The sequence below is a fragment of the Myotis myotis genome, unplaced genomic scaffold (genome assembly GCF_014108235.1).
Source record: "Myotis myotis isolate mMyoMyo1 unplaced genomic scaffold, mMyoMyo1.p scaffold_m19_p_10, whole genome shotgun sequence".
Classification (NCBI taxonomy): domain Eukaryota; kingdom Metazoa; phylum Chordata; class Mammalia; order Chiroptera; family Vespertilionidae; genus Myotis; species Myotis myotis.
In genome coordinates, this window is record NW_023416314.1 from 78,101,618 (window position 1) to 78,119,557 (window position 17,940).

Sequence of the window (17,940 nt, forward strand, 5' to 3'; positions counted from 1 at the left end):
TTCCTAGTGCTCTGTGTGTGTGTGTGTGTGTGTGTGTGTAGGAGCACCATGCTTCCATACCACCCCCGCCCCAGCATCCCCAGCGGGGCTCCCCTACTCTGGCAGCATGCTGCTCTGGAAGCAAGGCTGATCACATCCCCCTCTCACCACTCATGGGGGCCCTCTGTCCTCTCGATAGCTCCAGGTCGGGTCTCTGTGCTCCAATTGGCTGTGTGGCCTGGGGCGGCCGTCCTCCCCCCAACCCCCCCCAGGAATCTGCACTCCCTAAGACAGCCATCTTCCACTGGGGATGATGTCCAGGTCAGGCTTGTATTCAGAGCCTCTTCTTCAGGTTTTTATATCTCCAGAACCTCTGTCTACCTGTCGCCCTTGCTCACTCCTCCTAGAGCAGCGATCGCCAACTTTTCGGACCTCACGGACCACCAGTGGTTGGTGGACCACCGGTTGGCAACCGTTGGTTGCCCTAGACACAGTCTGGGGGCAACCTCAGCAGCACCCCAAGCTTGTCTTGGCTCTCAGGGATCCGATTCAGACTTGGCCTCCATGGCAACCACAGCCCACCAGGCCCCAGTCCAATGTCCCCACCCTCTTTCCTCTTTTCTGCCCCCTCCACACCCGGCCCATTTTCCAGGCCGCACCTGTGCCCAGGCTGTTCCCCTTACCTGGGCTGCCCTCCCCACGGCTCCCACCCAGGAAAGCAGCACCGTGTAATGGAGAAGAGGGCAGGCTCTGCGTCCAGGCAGGCAGCCGTGGACGGGAATCTGACCTGGCCACTGCCTAGCAGCGGGACGTGGAGCACGTACCTTAATCTGCCCATAAATAGGAATGGTAACACCTCCCTCCCTGGGTTCCCAGAAGGATTAAATACCCGAACCTCTGAGAAGCAGAGCCCGATGCCTGGTGAGTGATCAATGAACATAGTTATTATTATCATTAGCACAGTGCGGGGCACAAGTGGGCATTCAGGAAGGGTAGCCCTTATATCACAGCCAAAGCTCTGGAACTGCAAGTACTCTCTCCTCCCTCGGCTCCCGACTGTCCACAAATGAGGTTCCGAATCCTCCATCTAGCATCTTCCCTGTCAGCACAGCCCCAACCTCCTGCCCTCCCGGAGCCCCTGCTCCAGCCACTCTGAACCCCACTCAGTTCCTGCTTCCTTACCTCTGAGCCTGTGTTCCTTCTCCCTCCTGCCAAGGGCACCCTCCCCTTCCTGTGGGGGATCCCTGAGCTCCTATGCCACCTCCCCTGTGACCCTCCCTCACTTTTCCACCTGCCGGTGAGACCCGCACCGCAGCCTCTGGTAACTCTCGGACCCGGGCACACAGGAAGCCATGCTGTCATTCGGCAATGCGGTCTGTCGTCCACTCGGCTGTGTACTCCACCAGACAGGGACCAGGCCTGATTGTCTTTGTGTCCCCAGAACCCACCTGGCATGGAGTTGAGACCACAGTGGTATCAGCAGATGCTGGTCCCAGCCTGCCGCCCGCCTGGAACTCCGTCAGGGGCTGGGGCACTGCATACATGCGGGACGCGGGGGGTTGGTGAGGGCAGCTGAGCAGCAAGGTTTACAGAACCCCACGGCAGCAGCAGGGGGAATAGCTGAAGCTGGGTCAGCAGGCTCCGGGCACAGCCAGCCTAAACTGGGGGTCAGGGGCCCAGGGCCCTTTCACTCCCCCAGCGGCACAGTGTAGGCGGCATGATGTGAGACACTCCAGGAGGGGCCAGGGATGGGGGTGGGCTTTCTTCCATCAGGCCAGGACAGAGCTGGTGCTGAGGGCCCCATCATTCTGGCTGGAGTACGGGCCTCAGGAACACCTTTGGGTTAAAAGGGGAGGGGCACAGCCCATCCGATGTGTCCACGCGGTGTGGCTAGGTGCCAGCAGGTAGAGTCCCACATGCAGAGCTCCCTCTAGGCTGCAGGAGGTGGGGGACCTGGGTGGGCAGGTGGGCGAGGCAGCAGGGGGTCCTGGGAGCCTAGTCCAGTGGTCCCTGGAAAATGAGGCGGACACAGCCATGCTCGCCGGTGAGCCAGGCCCCACAGAAGGGACAGGCGGCATGGAAAGCGTGCGTGCCATGGGGCAGTGGCGTCTGGGCCCAGTAGCGGGCAGTCTTCTCAGAGCAGACATGGCCGCAGGGTGCAAAGGCGTGGCTGGGCGGTCCGGGGTCCAGACAGAGGCCGGCCTCCTGGCCGAGCCACAGGGGCACATAGGGCCCCACGAGACGGCAGAGAGGACACTCGCGCTCCTGGGGACCCCGCTCTTGCCGACAGCCCCAGCCGTGGTAGCCGTGGACATGGCCGCAACGAACGTAGACCCAAGGCTGCTGCTTGTCAGGCGCCGTGCGGCCCCGGGCGGGGCTGGGGAAGGCCAGGGTGCTGAGGCCCACGGGGCACTGGGGCCGCGCGGCGTTGGCTTCCTGCCGCTGGGCCTCCAGCTGCTTCAGCGTGGGTGCCCGCAGCAGCCCCGCCGGCGTGCGCCAGAGCAGCGTGGCCCCGCACAGGTCGATGAGGGAGCCGTCCTGCAGCACATTGGACTCGTTCTCCACCTGCCAGGGGAGCAGAAGGGCCTGACTGCCCAAGAGGCCCCCACGCCCCTACCATCGGGCAGCCATCTCCCCAGACTAGCCACCCATCCATCCCACAGAACCTCCCTGGAGAGGGCACCCTGGACTGTCAGAGCAGGCTGGGGGGAGGGGGTGTGGCTGGGACAGAGAAGGGGAGGGTTGGGGCAGAGGAGGGGGGAGGACCAAGAAGCAGGCAGCACCATCTCAGAAGGGGGGCTGGCAGGTGCTCCCAGGCACACAGGGTCCCTCACTCAACAGAGTGTGGGCCTTGGTGACCTCATCCGTCAAATCAGGTCTGGACCAAACGGAGTTTTCCCACGCTCCCCCTAGTGGCAGAGGCAGGAAACTCTCCTATCACTGGGGACGGAGCCCACAGCAGCTGTCCCAAGGCTGGGTAAAGCCCGGACTCCAGAGCTAACTGCCTGGGTGAGATTTCTGGCCTCACCAGTTACTAAATCTGTGTGTCTGGTGGAGTAACTCGGCCTTTCTGTGTCTTCACTTCCTTACCCTCCAGATGGGCTCCACTTTCCTGTCTGTCAAGTGGTTCTCATGAGTCAATCAAGGTAAACTGGAACGTGCCTGGAACTCAGCGAATGCTAGTGACACATTCGCGTGCATAATTTTTTAAAAAAATGTTTCCCCAAATCTCCCAGCAGAATTGATGCTCTGGAAAGATAAGCCACGTTTTCCCGTGAGGTTTCGCATTTCCTTGCCCGACACGTTCATCCCCGGGAGCTCTGCGTTGCCCACTGAGGAACTTGGCCCCACGACCTCTCCCAGCTCCTACCGTTCGCTTCCTGTCTGGACCACATCGAGCATTCGCTGTCACCGGCGTCAGAACTACTCCACAGGCCCTCCCGCTGGGAGAGGATAATGAAGCTAAACCCGTCTGCCTGTGACAGACACGTTACCAACTGCCAACACTTTAGGCTGTAAACCGCTCACACATGGGCCAAGTGTCACTCTCCTAAGAGCGTGTGATTTTGTTCCGCTGCTGGCAGCCTCTAAGCCAGCGGTTCTCAACCTGTGGGTCGCGACCCCTTTGGCGGTCGAACGACCCTTTCACAGGGGTCGCCTAAGACCATCCTGCATATCAGATATTTACCTTACGATTTCATAACAGTAGCAACATCACAGTTACGAAGTAGCAACGAAAATAATTTTATGGTTGGGTCACAACATGAGGAACTGTATTTAAAGGGCCAGAAGGTTGAGAACCACTGCAAGCCATTTGGTACTGCATGGCGTGCCTGTGTGTGCTCCACTTCCTATCATCCCATGGACCGCCAACAAGGGTGGTACTTGGGGACGGTAGCCTGGTCCCCTCTGTGCAGCAAGCGGCACCTGGAGCCTGTGGGGCTCCCTCGTGCAGGAGGACTGGAGACCACCTCCTGGCTTGGGCAGGGGGACGGGCAGATCTGGAGATCCCAGGAAGGATGACTGCGCGGGGAGGGAGGGGGGTGCAGACCACCTACCAGCTTCCCCCGCTGCTGTGCCGAGCGGCTGTCCCTCAGAGTATAGACGTTCCCACAGACTGAGATCTCCCGCCAGACACCTGGGGCCGAGTCCTCAGAGAAGCCGCCCGCTGGGTGCATCACCAGGACCCCATTGGTGGTTAAGCCGTCCATCAGGCCATCGGGGGTCCGCCATTTGGCTGCCCGCTCCTGGGACCACACGTGGGATCAGACCACACCCTCAAGTGGCCCCCCAGCAGGTCATGAGCCGGGGGGCTGTCCCTCTCTCCTCAAGGTCACAGGTAGCCCAGAGGGGACTAACGTTGGCACTGCCTGGCCTTGGACGTCATCTGACCTCTCTGAACCTCACTTTGCTCACTGGTTAAGTGGGGTGCTAAGCCCTGCATAGGTCATAGTTATGATTACTAAGGGCTGGTCCATCACCCCAGGATGCTGCCCCTCCCCAGCCTACCCCACAGCTCACTCTCAGAAGAAGCGCTGGGCCCTGCCTGGGGCTCACTCACTCCAAGGAAGATGTTGCTGGAGGCATCGAAGCCGGCGGCATAGATGCGGGCAATATAGGGCGGCCGGCGGTCGCACAGGATGCGGCAGGCATAGCGGGAGATGGTGCTCTGGGGAGAGGGGCCCTCGGCCACCCCTCCTCCAGGAGACGTGTCTGTTACCACAAAGTCGATCATGTTCTCTGTGGAGCGGCCGATCTGTGAGGAAGGGGAAGGCAAGCACAAGGATGCTGTGTGTACAGGTCAATCCCCTGGCTTCCCACCCCCCGGGGTTGCATGCAGAGTCACCAAATAATGAGGGGGCAGCACCATCTCAAGTCCCTGGGGAGCTCCAAGTCCAGTTGCTAAGGTCCAGGGCTTCTCCCTCACCTCCCCCAAAGCTCTGGGGAGCATCCCCCTCAATAAAAACTAGCCGATTTGCTGACTGCACAGTGAAAGGGTGATAGCCATGGTCTGGAAGTGCTCACATATTAGCAGCAACTAATGAATTTGTAGTGTTTATTATAAGCCAGGCTCCTTGCTAAGCATTTTCTGTGCTATATCTCAGTTAATCTTCCCAATAACTCCTCGGGTGGGTACTATTCTGGGCCCCACCTGAGCGATGAGGTAAGCAAGGCCTGGAGCGCTTAGGTGATGCTTTCTCAAAGCCACCAAGCTAGTACGCCATGGAGCTGGGATCCGAGCCAGGTGGAATGACTCTCACACAGCACTATGAACCCCTAAACTGTATGTCCTCCCACAGCTGGGGCGTCCGGCCTTGGGTTTGAATCCTGATACAGAGACTACCTGCTGTGTGACCCTTGCTGGGATGTCCTGCTTCCTCATCTGAAGAGAGGTCAACTGCACTAAGGCCCCCAAAGCACCTTCCCCAGGGCCTTCGGTCCTCCAGCCTCCCCCTGGAAGGTGTGTAGAGCCGACCATTGAGGCTGGTGGCCAGGAGGCGTGCAGAAGGGCCCGAGCATACCTGGAACATGTCTGTGTCACTGTCATGTGTGTATTCGACTATGACCGAATGGCTCCGGGACAGTGTGTACGAGATGCTGTGCTGGCCCCGGTTACTCAGTGCCTGGCGGGGGGAAAGAAGAGTGAGCGGCCATGAGAAGGGTGAGTCTTTGAACTAGAAGCTGGAGCCCGAGGCCACTCCTGGGGATTGTGGTTCTACCCTTTGCAGAGGTGTGCGGCGCAGCCAGCACTCACACAGGTTACCTTCTTTGCTCGCTCCAGCCACCCCAACCAGGAGACATGGTTATCATTCCCCTTGTACAGCTGAGGGAACAGCAGCTCAGAAAGAAGAAACTGGCCTAGTCATGGAGCAGGAAGGAGCAGAGCCCCGATTCTAACCCAAAGGCTTTTCCTTTGTCATTGCTGTGTGCCTCTCATGTCCCCTCTCTGACCCTGGGCTGCTTCTAAAATTAGCCCTCGCTGGTTTGGCTCAGTGGATAGAGCGTCAGCCTGTGGACTGAAGGATCCCTGTTTCAATTCCAGTCAAGGGCACATGCCCAGGTTGCAGGCTCGATCCACAGTGGGGGGCATGCAGGAGGCAGCCAATCAATGATTCTCTCTCATCATTGATGTTTCTGTCTGTCTCTCACTCTCCCTTCCTCTCTAAAATCAATAAAAAATGTATTAAAAATAAAATAAAATAAAATAATGCTGCCCGGCTTGCATGGCTCTGTGGTTGAGTGTTGACCTATGAACTAGGAAGTCACGGTTCGATTCCCAGTCAGGGCACATGCCCAGGTTGCGGGGTAGATCCCCAGTGTGGGGCGTGCAGGAGGCACCCGATCAATGATTCTCTCTCATCGTTGATGTTTCTATCTCTCTCTCCCTCTCTTTCTCTCTGAAATCAATACAAATATTAAATAAATAAATAAATAAATAAATAATGCTGCGAACTGTCCAGTGGATGGCGTCTGGTGGTGAAGGAAATGCTTTGCAAACTGGAAAGGACTGTGCACCCTGCAAAGGTTCTCCCATCAGCACCATTTCTCTGGCAGCCCAGGAGGCAATAAGCAAAGATACGGTGAGCTCCCGGGCTCCAGTGGGGTGTGGGCAGCAAGGGCGGGACCGCTACCCGGATCTGCTGGGATAAGCTGCTTGCCTTGGAGACGAGAGGCGTGGAGATATGGTGCATGACGTCTGGCTTCACTCCGTTGGCATGTGGCCTGCGGTTCAGTGCCAGGCGGCTTCGCCGGCGGCCCTTGTCCCCACTTGATAGACAACCATTGTAGCTGTGGATATGGGGAGGTAAGCAAAGGTTGCAGGGAGAGAGATACAAGTGAGCCTTTGAGAGACTAGTAGGAACTGCCAACTTCTGGGCGGATCCTACCTTAATAAACAAGCCCTAGGACCACCTGAAACCAGAAGACCCTACTTGATCAAAGTGGGGCCTTTCGGGAGCGGACTGGGTCAGAACACCTTGAAAGGATTTTTCATTCAATTCACCAGTGATTCCTGGCCCCCTGAGCCGTGCCCGGCCAGGTGCTGGGCACTGGGGTGGCATAAGTGATGAACCACAGGTCAGTTCTATGCCCTAGTGGTGGCAGAGGGGGATCCTCAGCTTTTCAAGGAACCTGGGTGCCACCTGCCATGACCCAGGCACAAGTCAAGTGCACTACAAGCCCCGAGGCCGGAGAAGGGAATTCTGGCCCCAGGATCAGGTTTCTAGGAGAGAGCATACCTCTACTGGGCCTTGAAGAACTGGAAAGGAGTCACCTTTAGCAAACTGCCATTTATGACACCACAGTACTACTGGAAGCCAGAACGAAAGGAAAAAATAGACCCACAATGCCACGCCCTCCATACAGCCATTCACATCAAATTTCTACCTTCCTTTCCAGCTCTTGTCCAGAGGGAATGATGTGGAAAGCAAGGATGGGGTGAGTCACAGACTTGATTGCTGCCATGTACTGGAGCCGCCCATGTTCCTGGTGCTTCATTAATTACCTAATGGAACCTGCGCAATGTCCTGCCAAGCAAGTGTCTTTCTTCCCATTTTACAAATGAGGAAAATTGAGGCTCAGGGAGGTAAAATGACTTGCTCGAGGTCCCAGGCTAATAAGTGAAAAAGTCTAGATTTGAACTCGGGTCTGTCTGACTCCAGCCTCTCCTGCAGAAGCCCTTTTGGAGGTAAGGCTCATCGTAAGCAATGGCCCTGAGGCTGGCAGAGCTTGATGAGATCAGGGCATGGTGACTCGTGTGGTGAAGTGCAACAGGAGAAGATGAGGTCCGTGGAAGGGCCCAGAAAACCAGGCTGAGGAGTCTGGCCTTTAGTCTGTAAGCAATGGGGAGCAATGGATGGTTTGACAGGATGAAGAGCTGCCAAATACAGCCAAGGACCACCTGATCAGAACCTTCTAGGAGCTTGTTAAAATACAGGTTCCCTGGCCCTACCCATGGAGATGGTGATTCTGTAGGTTTGGGATGGGCCTGTCACTGGCCACTTTCCTTGTGTTCTCCAGGTGGCTTGGATGTACAGCCAGTGTGGGCTTCAATGCTCGGCACTGAACCACCAGCTGTCAAGAGGACCTGACCCTTGGTCTGCGCTCTCCCCCATCACTGGTCTCACCTCCATCTGCAAAGACAGCCCTGACTTTGGAACACCAGGCAGCTGCTATTCTAAGGCAAGCACCCCTGAGAGGGGCATCACTCTTACCCTTGTAAGCTCCTTCCACATATGGGGTGGGGCAGTTCAGGACGCAGGCTGGGGCTCAGAAGGGCCCAGCTGAAATCCTGGCTTGTCCATTTATCACATGACTTCTGTAAAACGGGGCTAATTTATCAGGGGCCTACCTGTGGGTTCATTGTGAGAACTAAACGAGATAAAGCATTTAAAAATGCTTGGCACAGAGTTTGGCATATATATAGCAGACCCTTAATAAATGTTAGCTATTATTATTTTTAAAAGCACATGGGCCTGGCTGGTGTGGCTCAGTGGTTGAGTGTTGGCCTATGAACCAGGAGGTCACGGTTTGATTTCATGCCCAAGTTTCGGGGTCCATCCTCAGGAGGGGGCATGCAGGAGGCAGCTGATCAGTGATTCTCTCTCATCATTGATGTTTCTACCTCTCTCTCCTCCCTTCCTCTCTGAAATCAATAAAAAAAAATTTTTTTTAAAGCACATGGCATGTGTATGTCAACAAACAGTAGCCAGTATTATTTCTACAAAATCGTCATAATGATAACATAGCTTCCCGGATATTTTCTTCAGGGCAGATGGCAGAGAGAAAGGCCAGAAGGAAGTATTCATGGGGGAGAAGGAGGGATCTGTGTCTGGGGGAAAAGCAAAGAGGTTGTTGCAGGGATCCTGACCAGAGACCAGGAAGTCTACCCAGCCACCAACTCACATCACTTCCTCTCTTCTGGCCTGTTTTCTCATCTGTAGCATGAAAATCAGCTGTGGCTTTAGTGAAAGTGCACTAGACCTAGAGTAAGAAACCTGGATCGAAATCCCAGCCCTGCCACTTACCAGCTGTGTGCCCTTGGACCAGTCACTTCCCCTCTCTGAGCCTCGGTTTCCTCACCTCCTTCCTCACAGCATCTTTGTGAAGATTGAAATGAAATAATGTCCATGAAAGGGCTTGGCACAGGCCTGCCTCCCAGAACACTTGATACGTGACAGGCACTGTTCTATGTGCTTTATAGCAATCACCTTATTCCTTCCTTCCAACAACCCTCTGAGGTATTATCATCATCCCTATTTGTCAAAGGGGAAAACGGAGGCAGAGGGAAGTTAAACAACTTGCAGAGGCAGGATTTGAACCAAGCAATTTTGATAGAGAACCAGAGTTCTTCACCTCAAACTACACACTCACAGGGTGGTTCATGAAAGGCAGCTGTGTTACTTTTTTCTGATCAGAAACAGGTGGGTAGTTAAGAGTTGTCTTCGTAATTTATGAAAAATGGGAAGATAAAATAACAATTATGAATTAAGTGGGTTTGGTCAACTCTGTCACTCAGCTGGGAAGGTGAGGAAGGACAAAGAGCAGAAGGTCATAGAGGGGGAGGACTGGGGCCCTTGGTTTGGTTGCCCTGCAGGGAGCCTGGTGCCCCACCCCACCTGGGCCAGGGATGCTCACCCCAGGACGATGAGTTCGCCATACTTGATGGGCTCCTCGCCTGGCTGCACATCTTCACCAGAAGAGAGGATGCAGGAGCCCTGGCTCCCAGGGTGCTGTAGGTCTGAGGTTCGGGGGGACCCCACGTCGGGGTTTCCTTCCAGCACCATTCTGGGCAGAATGGGAGAGGAGAAAAAGAATTTTGTAGCCTCCCCTCCCATCCCCCCTTCAATGCCAGCTCTGGCCTGCTGCTGGGCCACCTAGGCTAATGCCAGAATGACCTTTCACCGCCTCTGTTGCTATGGCAACCACTTCACCTCTGCCTCTCCTAAACTGCCCTGGGTTGCTGGGATACCAGGGAAGGAAGTTGATAGGTGGAATGGAACCAAGAGGGAGAAGCCCACAGAGGATGGGAAAATTTGGTGGGGTCGGAGGGATGAACTAACTTGGGATGGCCAGAGGCTTCTTTTTGGCCAGGACCCCAGTCTGGGATGTTTTTGGAAGAAGGGAACCCCAGGAGTTGGGGGGCCTTAACTCCTCATCTCAGACTCAGCTCCTGGGTTTAGCTCTCAGCCCCAGGACCTTCCTTCTGGCAGGTTATTGGAATCTGTCCTTTTTAATCTTTCCGCCTCTTTGCAGGTCTGGCCTCTGTCTGTCTGCTTTTTCAATGACTCTCCGTCCTCCCCGCCTCTGTCCTTTTCACAATCTCCCTTCCCACCTTCTTCCCCATCTCCGCCTGTTTGTCCACCTCCACTGCCCTATCCATCTGCCTCAGTCTGTCCATCTTGGCCTCGCCCTTCGGCCAGGCCTCTGGACCCATCCCGGGTGCGCGCCCCCTTCCTCCCTCAGGTGTCTGTCTGCAGTCCCCGGGCTGTCTGGGTCTCTGGAGGCCTGTGGGGGCGGCGCTCCCCACTCCAGCTACGGCTGCAGCAGAGCCCATCTCCGCAGGAAGCCTGTTTGGAAAACACCCGCGCAGGAGGGGCTGCGCCGGGCAGGCCCGCGCCCCGCACCCGGGCCAGGCACAATGACGGCCCAGCGCATACGCAGATACACACCCGGGGCCCCTCCACACAAACACGCGCGTGCACGCACAGTCCCGCACACCCCGAGCCCCGCGAGCAGAACCAGGACCGGCGCAGAGCCAACCCTGGTCCCGCGACAGCAGGCGCGAGCGCCCAAACAGCCACAGGCGCTCGCCCTCGGACCCACTCCCCCTGCCGCCCCCAGACATGCAAACACGCCCCCTGCACCCGCGGCCCGCCCGGCGCAGCCCCCGCCCCCTCCGCCCAGGCGGCCTCACCTGGCCGCGCTCGGGGGTCCGCTCTGCGCCGATCCCTTCGCACCTCGACTCTGCTCGGCCCCGGGGCCGCTGCGGCGGGATGGGCCCGGCCCGCGGCGGCTCCGCGCTGCCTCGTCACGTGGACACGCGGGACCGAGGGAGGGGGACCAGCGCGCACCTCCACGCTCCACCTCCCGTCCCGATGCCCCGCCCCCGAGCCGCCTCCAGGAAAGCCCCGCCCACTCCAGACTCCGCCCCTTGCGGCGAAGTTTAGCCCTAATGACCTGAGCACCGCCCCTTCCTGGAAGACCACGCCCCCTCTGACCCCGCCCCCTGCACTGGAAGTCCCAGTCGCCGGTGTCTCAGGAACTCCGTGGACTACCGTTGTGGGTTTGGCGACTCCCTGGCAGCCTAGTTCGGGCTACCCAGATCCCGCCCTTATTTCTGGGGATTTCCCGGGTCCCCCCAAAGACCTGGGCGCCCCCTCCTCCACCGCAGTCTGGGCAGGAGGCCCTTCTCCCCACATTAGTCCAGGGGCTCTGTTTCCCCCGCCCCCCCCCCCACACCCACCTTCTACTTGGGGAAGCCACAGAATTAGAGGAGAGAGCTGGGGCGGGAAGGAGAGGGAGAAGGAAAATACTAGAGGAGGCGGACGGGGGAGAGAGGGTTGTGCGTCTGCAGGGAGGCCGCGGAAAGCCGCTACGTAGCAGACCTTTTCTTCCAGCCCAGCCCGGCCCCTCTCTTCTCCCTGGGTGACTTCTGGCCCCTCTGGACCCCCTGGTGCCCAGGAACACCTCCCTCCCGCCGGCCGGCACGCACACACCAGGCGAAATGCCACAAAAGGGATGGAGGGCCCACAACCCCTTGCGGGCCTTGGCGTGAAAGATATCTCATCTATGGGCCTGCACAGGTAGCTACCCACTGTACTGTGAGCAAAACAAGCCTTTAATTTCTGGGAGGCAGGCACGATAATCACCTGTTTTACGGATGAGAAAACAGATTTACAAACTTGGTCACGGTTATTCTGCTAGAAAGGAGCCAGGAGTGGATTTCAGCTGTGTGATTCCAAAGTCTGGACTCCTAACTTCCTTACCTGTGATAACTGGGAGAGGCAGGTGGGCTCAGGGCAGGAGAGGCCCAGAGACGCATCAGATGAGATCCCTTTAGGTCATTATCTCTCAGTATGTTTGGAGCCATAATCAAGAAATGGGGGACGCTTAGAGGATGGATTCTTAACCTGCATCTTTGGAGTGAGTGTGTGCTCCACTGAGGAAATCAAACAAGGTTGCACAGAGGAAATGGCCTTTGACCCTATTGTGAAAGGTACGTGAATTTGCCCACAAAATCCTGGAGGGAGCATCCTTCCCACCCCAACTTGTTGCTTGTGAAGCTCCCAGTGTCTGGGACCACCTGGGCCCCACCATGTTCACATCCCACTAACGCCCCCACCAAAAATAGCCGAGGATACCAACTGCTTTGCCATCTGTTCTGGGGCCCTGTGTCAGATGAGACAAGAAAGCCGCAGACAGCAAGTCCTTTAGGGACAAAGGCACTCATTGATCAGAAGGAAACACCACTGAGCAAGCTGGACTGCTGGGCTGCCAGCAGCAGGTCATGCAAATCCTGCCCCACAAGACAGCTTCCCTCCCTGAATGCCTACAGTGTGCCCTCTCCCATGCCAGGTAGGCACAGCTCCATTAGGACATAGGGACAGCCTCACTCCCCTTTGCACTCCCAGCTTCCAGCACACTGCCTGCCAGAGCAGGCCCGGTGAACGTGTGCTGGATTACTATTAGATACCTCAGTTTACAAATGAGAAAAGTGAGACTCTTTTTTTTTTTTTCCTTTTTGGCAGCGGGGAGATACTTGTCCCGGATCACACAGCAAGGTAAGTATAGAGCTGAGGTTTGTCCAGAGCCCAGTGCTATCACCCAACACCAGGAAGACAGTGATCTCTCCTGCCGTAGAGTGCTGGAATCAACTAGGATCAGAGCTGCATGGTGGGCACAGCCAGACCTGAAGGGGCCTCCAGAAGCCTGAGATGGGACTGATCCCAGCACTGTCCAGATAGGGGAGAAGAAGGGACAGCTGGATACCATCAGCAGACACAGATGCCCAAGTTCAGCCTTGGTTTCTGGCTCTTAACTCCCATGCTCTATGCCAAGAACTCCAGTTTCTTTCTTTTAAAAAATATATATTTTATTGATTTTTTTTTTACAGAGAGGGATAGAGAGTTAGAAACATCGATCAGCTGCCTCCTGCACACCCCCTACTGGGGATGTGCCCACAACCAAGGTACATGCCCTTGACCAGAATTGAACCTGGGACCCTTCAGTCCGCAGGCTGACGCTCTATCCACTGAGCCAAACCAGTCAGGGCGAACCCCAGTTTCTTAATCTCTCTATCCTCAGTATCCTTATTTATAAAATAGAAATAATTTAATATCTACCCGTAGTGGGATAAAAACTTGTAGTATTCAAAGGGAGAGGGTTGGGGAACATCTGTGATACTGTCAACAATAAACAAAATGCAGTAGCCCTGGCCAGTTTTGCTCAGTGGATAGAGCATCGGCCTCTGGACTGAGAGGTCCCGGGTTCAATTCCTGTCAAGGGCACATGCCCAAATTGCGGGCTCAATCCCCAGTTGGGGGCGTGCAGGAGATAGCCGATCAATGATTCTCTCTCATCATTGGTGTTTCTCTCTCTCTCTTCCTCTCCTTTCCTCTCTGAAATCAATACAAAAATATATATTTTTTTAAAATATATTTTATTGATTTTTTTACAGAGAGGAAGGGAGAGAGATAGAGAGTTAGAAACATCGATGAAAGAGAAACATCGATCAGCTGCCTCCTGCACATCTCCTACTGGGGATGTGCCCGCAACCCAGGTACATGCCCTTGACCGGAATCGAACCTGGGACCTTTCAGTCCACAGACTGACGCTCTATCCACTGAGCCAAACCGGTTTCGGCAATAAAAATATATTTTTTAAAAAATGCACTGTTGTTCTGAAATCCCTTTGTTCAGCCCCTCCCTTCTCTCCCATCAATCTAGATCAGTGATGGCGAACCTATGACACGCGAACTCATTTTTTTGGTTGATTTTTCTTTGTTAAATGGCATTTAAATATATAAAATAAATATCAAAAATATAAGTCTTTGTTTTACTATGGTCGCAAATATCAAAAAATTTCTATATGTGACATGGCACCAGAGTTAAGTTAGGGTTTTTCAAAATGCTGACAAGCCGAGCTCAAAAAGCTTGCCATCACTGATCTAGATCTTAACCCTATTGCTTCAAAAAGGGGGGGGAGACAAAGAGAGGAACAAGATACAAGTTTATTTCTTTTTTAACTAAAATTGTTTATTTATTGATTTTGAGAGAGAGAGAGAGAGAGAGAGAGAGAGAGAGAGAGAGAGAGAGGAAAGGAGAGAAGAACAGAAAGAGAAAAATTGAGAGACTCTGAGGCTAGGCCGGGCTCTGGCCCCCTGAACCTCGCTCGGAGAGCCGAGCTTGGACAGAGCCCTGTGAGGCCAGCCTGGCTTGTGGGCCTCTCTCAGAGAGTCTGAGCAGAGTCTGAGCACTACTTTCACACTATAAGGAGAGACTTGGAATTCCAACAGAGATTGTAAGCCATTTACTCTCTGGCTGTTACAGAAAAAAATCTTGCTAACCTCTCTCTGATCTAGGATTTTTAATTCCCTTTATAGTCTTGCACAGCTGTTTAAGAACTTTGGAGAGGTCTCTTTCACTAAAGGCAGTCTTTTCCAAGCCAATTAGCCACTCATTAGAAAGGTGGGGGAAGCCAGAAGAGTAGGCTGCACAGACTGCATAGGAGTCCCCGACTTGGTAACAAGCAAACGGATTCCCACTGGAAAGTGAGAGTCAGAGACTGGAGGTGGGTGGGGGAAAGATGAGGTCTCTTTTCCCATCTTCCCTGTTTCTGACCTGGCAGAGAAAATGTACAAGCACAGGGTGGGGCTAGAGAAAGGGTATTTATTTGAGGTCTTTCGTGTGGGTGTGCCACCTTCTGTGTGGCAGTACTAGCCCCTATAGGCAGGCAGCTGTAATCTGGACCCCATCCTCCCCACATCAGGCACAAGCAACACAGGTTTGGAATCAGGAAGCCACAAGAAACAATGATAGTGGGAATAGCATAAGAGCAAAAAGCAAGCTTAGAACCCTAGAATATTCCAGCAGGAAGCAGTGGACAGGTGACCTGTTTCCACCCATACTTTGAACCATTGGGAGCCTGAGATCTAGGCAGCCATGAGAAAACCTGAGCCACAGCCAGAGATGGGATTGAAATGCAGGGCCTCCAACTCCCAGGTCACATGCTATCTGGGGATCAGAACTTGCCAGGCCCACAGTCCAGTAACCAATATCCAGGAAGGTCATTGGGTGCCACTATCTTACAGAAGGAAGCCTGGGCCTCAGGGAAGGGGGTGACCCCCGTATACTCCTGGCAGGGTGGCCACCGGAGGACCATTTTTCTGCCTCTGGATTCCAACAGCCATGTCTACACTAGTGCTCCAGGCTGTGGACAGGCCTTCCAGGAGCCTCGTTTTCTGAACATGCGGGGCAGGAGGGCATGCTTCAGAGGGCAGCCTCACCTGCACAGCCCTGTGCTGGTGGCCGTTAGGTGATGTCCACCTGCCGTCCCTGTATGCTCTTCAGTTTCTGTTGCGTGACCAGTTTGTGTTTCATTCTGTATTTGTCTCCCACGTCTTGCTGCTTCTATGAAGAAGCCCATCCTTTGCCATCTTGAATTGAGAACCGAGACTGTTTTTTCAGAACTGCCTGGCCGGCACCCACAAGCAATACGTGTCCTTCCAGCGGGACCAAGGGAGCCAGTTTCAGTGCACGGGAGTGACTTGCACAGCCACCTTTCCCTCGAGAGCCAGGAGCCCTTTCAGCCTCTGGCTCTGAGTCACAGTGGGGTGCTGTTAGGAGGTTGTAGTCATCCAGGGGAAAGACGTTGATGCTGAGACTAGGGTTACAGCAGTGGAAGCACAGGAACTAATACATGCAAGGATCATTACATTTGTTCCATCAATATTTCCCAAAGGCCTACTGCGTGCCAGGTCCAAGGTTAGGCCTTGGACATGCAGGAATGAGCAAGATGTAACCTCGCTTTTTAGGGTCACACAGGCCACTGCAGTGCTTTCTAGTTGGGGGGAGGCTGGCCCATGAGCATTAGTAAGAGATCATTTTTATTGTGATCCGATACAGACACACAAGGGAAACACAGGTTTCATGAGAACACTTATAATTTTTTTTTAATCCTCACGTGAGTATATGTTTTTATTGATTCTAGAGAGGAAGGGAGAGAGAGAAACACTGAAGTGAGAGAGAAACATAGATTGGTTGCCTCCTGTGTGTGCCCTGACCTGCAATGAAACCCAAAACCTTTTGGTGCATGGGGCAACACTCAAACCAACTGAGCCACCCAGCCAGGGCAAAAACACTTATCTTTACTCTATGTGATATACTCTATTTTCTATTCTATTTCATTAAAAATGCTGGTCAAACTCATGAAATCAATTTCATAACCCACTGATAGGTCACAATTGTAATTTGAAAAAATCCCTATAATCAACCAATGTGTGGGCAAATCTGTTTTCTTCTGAGACCTCTCTCCTTGTGTCCTCACATGGTCTTTCCTCTGTGCTTGTCTGTGTCCTGATCTCCTCTTATAAGGACAACTGTCAGATTGGATGAGGGCCCAACCTAACAGCCTCATTTTAACTAATCACCTTTCTTTAAAGGCCCTCTCACATTTGGAGGCACTATAAGTTAGGGCTTCAATATATTACTTTTGGGTGGAGATAATTCAACCTATAAGAGGAAAACCTTATAATTTTCTTGAAGGGTATGGAGGCAGAGGGAGCCGGGGAGAAAAGGCGAGAAAGAGTGTCCAGGTCTACATATGCACAGACGGAGGCCCAGGAGAGCGAAGAGTGGTAGGAAAGTGCACACTCTGGGTGGCTGAGGATATGGTGTGAGGTAGGGAGTAGCAGGATGGAGAAGTTGGCTAGCTCCAGGGTCTTGAATCCCATACCAACAAGTGTAGACTTTAGTTTACAAAGCAGTGAGTCTCAGGAGGATCCCCTGGGACTGGAGGAGGATCCCAGAGAACTGAATTTTAATAAGTGTCTCAGATGGACCAAGACCCACACTCTGGGAAAAGAAGCTGCATTGACATTGACAAGTTTTAGGGAACTGACACTCGCTGAGTTGGAGAGGATAGATTGATGGGGCAAGAATGGAGGCAGAGAGACCATAAAGGGGGCTGTCTGAGTGTTCAGCCAAGGAAAGATGAAGTCTGAAGTGACAATAATAATAGTTAACCCTTAGAGAGTGCTTACCATACATCACATGCCAGACCTGAGCTAAGCACCTTACCTGGGTAATCTCATTAAATTCTCTCAACAGTTCTGGGTGGTAGGTATTATTATTATTATTATTATTATTATTATTATTATTATTATTATTTTCACAGTTGAGAAAAGTGAGGCCTACAGAGGTGATGGGACTTGCCCCAAGAGTATGTTGGGAGAGACAGAAAGTGGATGTCACCCCTTCTCTCTGGGAAGTCACAGAGGGGATGGCAGGATTGGCGAGAACTGTGGGGGCTGAGGGAGAGGGGTGAACTGTAAGTGGGCAGTTCTAGGTCCCTAACTCTCCATGTCTTCGATCAAAGGCTGAAGGAAGCTCAGCCCACTCCTCCCCCTGCCTTCCTCCGTCTCTGCTGTCCTGCTGCTACAGGGGCCTCCAGGGGACCAGGCTGAGCACTGTGTGTGACAGGTACACATCTCAGCAGAATGTCTCTGGCACCCAATGTCGTCCATTCACACAGGTCCCCATGGAGACGGCCTGACTGGACTTCACCCTGAGACACCTCTAGCTGGTCAGCCATGCCCTTCAGGGCTGGCAGCTTCTGTTCTCTCCATGTCACCCTTCAAAGCAGTCATTTCTGCCCAGCCTTCAGCTGTTCCCTCCTCAGGGTCTTTTTTCTTTTTAATATTGCTTTCAGAGAGGAAGGGAGAGGGAGAGAGATAGAAACGTC

General features: G+C 54.1%; 1 protein-coding gene across 9 annotated transcripts; it reads right to left on the minus strand.

Moving 5' to 3' along the window:
• Positions 1-901: 901 nt before the first annotated feature.
• PELI3 (pellino E3 ubiquitin protein ligase family member 3) lies at positions 902-11,043 on the minus strand. 9 transcript variants are annotated; one of them, XM_036326547.1, is made up of 10 exons: positions 9,616-9,730; positions 9,061-9,077; positions 8,884-8,961; positions 8,193-8,296; positions 7,366-7,811; positions 6,639-6,768; positions 5,502-5,603; positions 4,541-4,735; positions 4,038-4,226; positions 902-2,544 (listed from the first exon to the last, which is right to left on the minus strand). In XM_036326547.1, the coding sequence occupies exons 6-10, from the start codon at positions 6,669-6,671 to the stop codon at positions 1,975-1,977; spliced, it is 1,089 nt and encodes a 362-aa protein (XP_036182440.1). In that variant the 5' UTR covers positions 6,672-6,768; positions 7,366-7,811; positions 8,193-8,296; positions 8,884-8,961; positions 9,061-9,077; positions 9,616-9,730; the 3' UTR covers positions 902-1,974. The 9 variants fall into 9 exon arrangements, with proteins under 9 accessions (XP_036182440.1, XP_036182441.1, XP_036182432.1 ...); XM_036326548.1 differs by lacking the exon at positions 8,193-8,296; XM_036326539.1 differs by lacking the exons at positions 7,366-7,811; positions 8,193-8,296; positions 8,884-8,961 and adding an exon at positions 10,895-11,043 and having other exon boundaries at positions 9,006-9,077; positions 9,616-9,765.
• Positions 11,044-17,940: the final 6,897 nt, after the last annotated feature.